General features: G+C 40.5%; 1 protein-coding gene across 1 annotated transcript; it reads left to right on the forward strand.

Annotated features, from left to right (window-relative positions):
* The first annotated feature begins 1,894 nt into the window (after positions 1–1,894).
* Positions 1,895–7,797, forward strand: LOC121519872 (otolin-1-like). Its single transcript, XM_041802969.1, has 4 exons — positions 1,895–2,243; positions 4,403–4,483; positions 5,548–5,628; positions 6,896–7,797. Exons 1-4 carry the CDS (start codon positions 1,895–1,897, stop codon positions 7,795–7,797), a joined length of 1,413 nt encoding a protein of 470 aa, XP_041658903.1.
* The last annotated feature ends 244 nt before the right edge of the window (positions 7,798–8,041 follow it).

Raw genomic sequence — 8,041 nt, forward strand, 5'->3', positions numbered from 1 at the left:
AAATAGACATTTGTTTCTTTGATGAGAGTGTTTTTTTAATCAGGTTAAATGAATATCACAGCTTAACTGTGTAATGGATCATGATTTTGCTGACCTCCATTTGCTCCAAATGTGGCTAGGCCCCAGAAAGCTCTCCCATGTATCCCCCTGATGCGCAGCCTTGTCTGCACATGACCATTCTTGAATGGCCGTGCTCAACCACCTTCAGGTTCAGTGGGGGTCCCCGGTCCCTGGCACCTTTATTTTGGGGGCTCGTGAGCTAAAAAGGTTGACAAACACTGCCTTAGTGTAACATGTCCTTATGGCTGAATTATTTTCAATCCTTTCTAGGGGTGCCATCATTTTTTTCCAAGCCAGTTTCATTAGTTTGTTTTTAAAATGATTCTGTTGAACCACAATTCAAATTTTCATTAGTTAATTTTCAGTAAAATTTCATTTATTATTAATTTGGTCAGTTTCAAACTAATTCAGTGACCATTGTGGGTTGGTGGGTTGATGTTGGATTCTGGAGTGATCTCTTGAGCCCTCCCCAGCTGGACCAGTGATGATATGTAAAGCCACATCATCATTTAACCACTAGCTGTTGAGGTGGCATCCAGTGAACAAAGTGAGTTTCATAGATGACTGTTGAACATTCTGGAAAAGCATAATCTGATTAGTAGAGATGGCATTCATTGTACAAGTCCTAAGATGGATAGAAAGTCATTCTCTGGCCCAAAGCTAAATTCTGTGTTTAAACCTGGTTCAGGTGTTTCCATTTTGTGGTCTAAAGTGCCATGTGTGTCCCTTCAGGGCAACTGCACTTTTTCCATTTGGCAAACAGGAAATATAGAAACCTTTTGGAGAAGTAAAGTTTGATCTGGGAGAAAATTTTTGGACTCTTTATATACCAAAGAGAAAATTCAAGAAATAAAAAAACGGTAATGAATACAGAGGAGTTGCCAGAGGTTTGATAAAAGTGGATTTTTTTCTAAGTTTTAAGAATGGTGAGAGAAAGAGGAGGGTGGAGAGCGATGGGGAGATAAACAGAGGTATCTCCTCTTTCTGCTCTGATTATGATTTCGCTGTTTCACGCTGAAAGAGGTCACATCGCAGAGAGACGGCCCAGTTCTTCTCCCACAGGACAAAGAGGACTGGCCTTTCCTCCCTCCCATGAAGTTCTCAGCCTTTGTCTGCCGGGTCTGCAGGTGAGACTCAACCTGAAAGACGTTTTGTCGTGGGCGAGGTTTATAAATTGATCAAAGCCTCCTCTGTTCTGTCATCATCCCACAAATCTTCTCCAGATGATGCAGCACGGCTCAAACAGAACAGTAAGTGTTTTCAGAAATACATCACAGGATTTTTTTCTTTGATTAGATGCATTCAGGTTGGCTGGAAGATGTTTTTTAAACATAAATGGAAGTTTCTTTGGGTAATTTAATTGATGCAAGTTAAGTTTATTCTGAGAACTATCAAGCGTTAAGGACGTACAAATTCAAACCCTTGCAATAAGTGGAGAATACTTAAAGCTCAAGTGAGAGACCTCTGTGGTAGGGGGTTTGGGCCCATCTGCTGCAGATCTCTCCAATGCGGCGGCCCCGACTATGAGGCGGAAAGTAAGGACTACCCTTGTTGGGTTTTTCTTTAATTTGTGGTATGTTATTATTATTGTTATACCCTCTCCCTCCCACTTACCCTAACCTTTAGGGTCCTGATGCCTAACCCTCTTTGGGTTTTCCTTAGTTTGTAATGCTAACCCTTTTTGATGCTCTTTAAGTGTACAAAATTTGGACAAAAGTTGGAATTGCTCTCTTTGGTGCTCATTTAAAGGACTGCAAGCAATTTAGAACAAGAAATAAAAGGTGATGATGCAGATGAGTCTCAGTTTAATAATCTTACTCTGTCTTTCCTCAAGATGTTGCTGAAGCTGCTGGGGCTCCTCGCCCTCTCCTCTCTCTGCTCAGCGATGTTTCATCCAGAAATGAGGAATGCAATAGAAGAAGGTTCAGGAGAGCCCGTGCCCAGGAGTTCACATCGCAGTATGCCAATGGGAGACCCCTATTGGCCCCCTGACGACATGATGAATGACTCTATGCCGATGGATGCCTCAAATATGCCCTACGGGTCTGAATCAGCATACTGTGATTATCTGATGAACCAGCCTGTGCCCCCGCCGATGGACCAGATCCCTTTTTACTGCATCTGTTCACACTGTAAGGGTACCGTGGGGCCAAAGGGAGACAGTGGAGACCGGGGCCCCCCAGGTAGGCAAACAACTTTAGCATGTCTAGCGTAGCTTCTGAACTGAAACACCAACATCTGCAATCAAAAACCTGTTAAAACAGTTTTAGCTTTGAACTGTGAGTGAATCTTTGTGTTCATCTGGAAGACTTAGTCACAGTTTAACATGGATTTCTGCATATGTTCCAATGTACAAAGGAAAATAAAGATGACAGAGATAACTTGATCAGTCCTAAAGCACACGCTTCCACTGAAATGCCACAATAAGAGCACAAAAAAGAGTAGCACAGCACAACAACACAAACCAGTGAGATATTTAAAGGAAACTTTATGAGGATTTAATGCAAAGAAACACGGCCCAATGGCGTAACAGATAACTACATCTCTAGATGTGTTTAAGTGAGAGTTAAACTTAAGACTTGAAAAAACAACCAACAAAACGAAAGCCTTTTTAACTTGGTCCACATTTTGGAAAATTGTCGTAAAGCTGCCATCTTGTATGCAGGATGAAGAACACAATAAAGTGCTGTCTTAATATTGAGTGAACAAAATTAGCCAAGTGCCTAATTTGGTACCTTCAAAGTGGACAAAATTTGGCAAATTACCCACTTTGTTGCCCTCTTTGTGGACTTATTCTGACAAATTGCACTCTTGGGGGCCCTCAGGGTGGCTAAATTTGACACATTGCTCTCTTAGGTACCTTTTAAAATGGACGAAATTTGACAAATTTCTCTTTGGTGCACTAAAAGTGGGCAAAATTTGACAAATTGGTCTCTTGGGTGCCCTCTTAATAGACACAATTTGAAAATATGCCCTCTTAAGTGCCCCTTAAGTGAACAACATACCACAAATTCCTCTTTGGTGCCCTAAAAATGGGCAAAATTTAACAAATTGCCATCTTTGATTCCCGTTAATTGGACTAATTTGACAAATTGGTCTCTTGGACACCCTCTTAATAGACACAATTTGAAAATATGCCCTCTTTAGTGTCCCTCAAGTGGACAAAATCTGACAAATTCCTCTTTGGGGCCCTCTTAGCACATGAAATTTGACAAATTGCCCTCTTTGATGCCCTTTAATTGGACTAATTTGACAAATTGCATCTTTAAGTGGCCTGAAAGTGGATAAACTTGATAAATTCCTTTTTTTTTGCTGCCCTTTAAGTGGACAAAATTTGACAAATCATCCTCTTAAATGTCTTCAAAGCAGATCTATTTGACAAATTGCCCTCAAAGTGGACAAACTGCCGTCTTTGATGCCCTTGAATTGGTTACAATTTGACACAATGCCATCTTTAGTGCCCTCTCAGTGGACAAAATTTGACAAATTGCATCTTAAGTTACCTCTATGTGGGAAATATTAGGTTAAGTGCCCTTTACATGGACAGAAATTCAACAAAAGTGTCTTCTTTGGTACCTGCTATGTGGACAAAATTTTGCTAATTCCCTGCTAAGTTAATCTATAATGTACTTACCCATGGCAGAAGCAACAAAATCATGGAATCATGTCAAAATTAACGGAAAATCAACATCAAAAAGGCAAATAATCAGCTGTTGACATACTACTCCAGAGTGAACTCCAATCAACAGCTTTTATTTTGAAGAGCAACATCATACTTTTTCATTTCATTTCTTTTTTGTATTTAATGTTTTATTCTTGTACACCGAGGGCTAAGCTAACAAATTCATTAGCATACTTGGCCAATAAAGCTGATTCTGATACATCAAATGATGAAGTTGTGATTCAGAAGTACAAAATGGCTCACAATGCATTGGTAAAAATAAAGCTGTTTGCTAATGATGGGCTGGATAGTGAAATAAGGTTTTTATTTAGTGAAATTAATCATTTCAGATGCATTAATATACAGAATGGATTCAGTTCACCACCTCATTGTGTGTCACCAACTTCCTCCTCCCTTCAAAACATCCGTACTCATGGGACAGAGTTTGCTCAGGTCTGGTTTTTATAAACCACACACTTTGGATGGGAGTGGCGTACGCCAGCGTCAGACCCTGTTTGTATGTATGCAATGCTCGTGTCCAAAAGCCAGCAAGTGATAGGTTTAAAGACACTGTCCCCAAAATAAGACCAGTAGAGCTGTGGATTAAATGCATATTTTATGGAAATAAAATTAACAAGCGCTATTTTTGTATTTTCTGACCTTACTGTAATCTCTGATCAGGCCAACCTGGGAGTCCTGGGAGACGAGGAATGACAGGATTCAAGGGTCGTCCAGGATACACAGGCCCTCAGGGGATAAAAGGTGAGTCACACACCAAGAACTTAACTTTGCTGCACAGATGTTAACAAATACGAAGAAGCCCAGGTCATGCTGTAGCAAATTTATGTACCTACAGGCTGGTTCTGGCTCTTCACTGTCTCTGCTAAAGAGCACACAGGGATTTGGAAGGGTTTGAAAATAGTAACATGAGCACTAACTTGGATGAGGGTGAATCCAAGTCATGATGACTTGAAATTACTTGGTATTAGGGTTGTTCCGATTTCAATACCAGTATTGGAAATATGTGCAGTATTGCTCAAAATGCAGGTAGTTTTTATATTTTGCTCCATATAGCCATGCTAAATGTTGGCGCAGTTATTCATTTTTTTCCACTTTTTATCTTCTGTTTCTCACTGTTTCTGTCCATTTTTATCCCATTTGTTTCCCCATTAAACCCATTTTTTGCAACCTTTATGCCACTTTTATCCCAATTTTTGTCACTTAAAACTCATTTTTACTATTTTTTTTAACTGCTTTTCGCTATTTTAATCCCATTTGTAAATCATTTTTGCCAATCTTAATTAGTTTTTCACCACTTCTGCCAATTTTTGCAACTTTTAGCCTATTTTGCGAATTTACGCCTTTACTTTGCAATTGTGTTTTCTTCCCTTAAATTTATCTCAGTTCCTTCCACTTTATTCTCTGCTATCCTGACATTTGTGCACATCATGACTCAGCTATGAAGTCTGATATTACTTTCCAAATGGTTTAATAAATGTGGGCATCCACATTGTTAACATTACATCTGCCCAAAGCCACTGCCTTTTTTATCCTTTGTGTTTTTAAGATGAAATACATATCCTAAAGTCTGCTTTCAAAATATTTTTGTAGTGCAAAACTTAACAAAATAGTTTCATCTTTGTGGTACTACATTAGACTGTTCTCAATCACTTTTCACTTGGTCTCCTTTAAAAGAATCATTAAAACTGTGAAAGTTGTGTCCTGGGGTCTGAAATTGAGTGGAATGCAAAGACTTGCTGTGTCTTCATGTTGATTAACTTGTCTTGAATAACTCTTGGTAAAAATTGATACCTTGTTAATTACAGGTCAGAAAGGCGACATGGGAGAAAAAGGGCAACGCGGCCCTGCTGGATTCACTGGAATGAAGGGCAGCCGAGGCTTCAAAGGTTTGGTCACATAGGCCTAAAGATCTCTCACTTTTATAGGTGCCTTCAGAATGAAAACAACTCCTTTATTTAATTACTAACATTAAAAATATAGACTCTGACACTGGAATAAATAAGGGTTGGTTAAGGTTTGGTGTAAATAATTTGCCAATCAGCTTCTTGTGAATTTCATTCAACTTCCACATGGTCCTTCTTAGGGAGCAATCTTTGAACTGCAAGTGAGTTTAAGTCAATCAAGCAATTGTTCTGTTTTCTGTTATGGTTTTCAAGGATAACCAAAATGTATTAATGAAAAACCAAAGTTAGGGAGTGGTATTTCCAATTCAGGGAAGAATGTTGTTCAAGCTATATATTATACGTTAAAGTTGCAATCAAAATGATTCAACCCCATTGCAAATCAGGTTTATTGTGAAAATTGACTGACTTTTGCTTTTTGCAATGAACAAATCAAACAAAAGCAGTTGAAATAGCTCAACACAACTAATGCTTCAAGTGGTTTCCCTGAATTCGACTTATAATGACTTCTCCACTGTCAAAATCATTCAGCCCCTTCATGGCAAGCATCTTTAGTGCTTAGTAGAGCACTCTTCTGCATCTATAACCTCCTGTAAATGAGGTGCATAGCCAGACACCAGCTTCTAGCAGTGTTCTTGAGGAATTGTAGCCCATTCCTCATGTGCAATGGCCTCCATTAGTTACGTAGCTTCATTATCTATAGCTCAGTTAGCTTTAGCAACATGAGCTTTAGAAAATGTGCCTACATTGTTTGAACAGAGAATTGCAGTAATCCAGCCTTTCTCAACAGTGGTGCTGTGGCACCCTAAGGTGCCTTCTGGTATTATCAGGGATTCCTTCAAAACGTTTTAGAATTATCATGAATATGCAGATCATCAGCTATTCCTGCACAAATTATCTAGACTGTCTCATAGTTTGGGCAGGTGTTCAGGAGTGAGAAACACAGTAAAGTTTGTTTTTTTAGGTCTACATGACCACAATGCATCTCATCCAAGGCATTTAAATAGCTTTATGAAAGTCCAAAAGAGATTTATTTTATTAATTCCATCATTGCATTAATCCCCAGGCAGTCATGGGATGTAACATGTTTGTTTTCTTACTACTTTTTGACAGGGGTGACTTAAGATTTTTGAAAATTTTTAGGGTACCATTACAGAAAAAAGGTTGAGACAGGCTGCAGTAATTAATCTCTACATACAAACCACTCCACATAAACTGTTTTAAATATATCTTGATGTGTTTGTGTCTCCAGGAGAAAAGGGGAACATTGGAATGGAAGGCCCCCCAGGTGCACAGGGCCCTCAAGGAGAAAGTGGCACATGCCCTGCTTCCTGTGAGACCATCCAAGGTCCAGAGGGCCCACAAGGAGCTGTAGGGCCAGCAGGAGGTCGAGGTCTACCCGGGGTCAAGGGGGCTGTAGGTCCTAAGGGTGTAAAGGGCAACAAGGGTGACATGGGGAAGCCTGGTGACCCTGGAATGGATGGCCAGAAGGGTGATACAGGTGAGAAGGGGATGTGTGATTGCACAGATGGAGCGGACGGCTCTGATGGAAGCCCAGGAGAGAAGGGGGACAAAGGAGAAAAAGGTGACACTGGCGCCCAGGGTGTACAAGGCCCAATGGGGCCTCAAGGTAATGAGGGTATGATAGGTCTCAGGGGGCCACCTGGACCCTGCACCCCAGTCATCCAGTCAGCATTCTCTGCATGTATCAATGAGTCGTACCCTTCGCCGGACTATCCAGTTCCATTCCATCATGTCATCTACAACGAACAGGAGCACTTCATGCCCTGGATGGGAATGTACGTGGCCCCCGTTAATGGCACCTATGTCTTTAGCTTCAACCTTGCAGTTTACCTAAGAGAACTCATAGTCGGCCTGTTCGTCAACCACAACCCAATAGTCATAAACAGAGAATCAAGCCATCAGTCCGTCACATGCCAGACTGTTGTCGTTCACCTGGCCTATGGAGACCGGGTGTGGCTGCAGGTGAAGGACGAAACCACCAATGGCATATACACCGACTATGAGAGTAGCAGCTCATTCTCTGGGTATCTCCTTCACCCCGACACCTGTGACATCCCGTTTGGCAGAAATTTCATGGGACAAGAATATGATGATGATATGCACGTCATCTGGCGTGATAAAAAACCATAGTGGGCTCCATTCAGTCAGTCAGTCAGTCAGTCAGTCAGTCAGATATAGATAAGGCATCAGCACATACTAAATCAAACAATCAGTGTATTGATACCTGCAGGTTCAAAAGGAAAGGTAGAAGGCAGAATCATCTCTTTTAAACTTTCTTTTAGACATGTTAGCCTGTCTGTTCAATAAATGTGTTATAAAACTGAAACCCAAAGATGAAATGAAATATACCAATCTCTTCCATTCATAGACTTGA

Source organism: Cheilinus undulatus, linkage group 13, assembly GCF_018320785.1.
Source record: "Cheilinus undulatus linkage group 13, ASM1832078v1, whole genome shotgun sequence".
Lineage (NCBI taxonomy): Eukaryota > Metazoa > Chordata > Actinopteri > Labriformes > Labridae > Cheilinus > Cheilinus undulatus.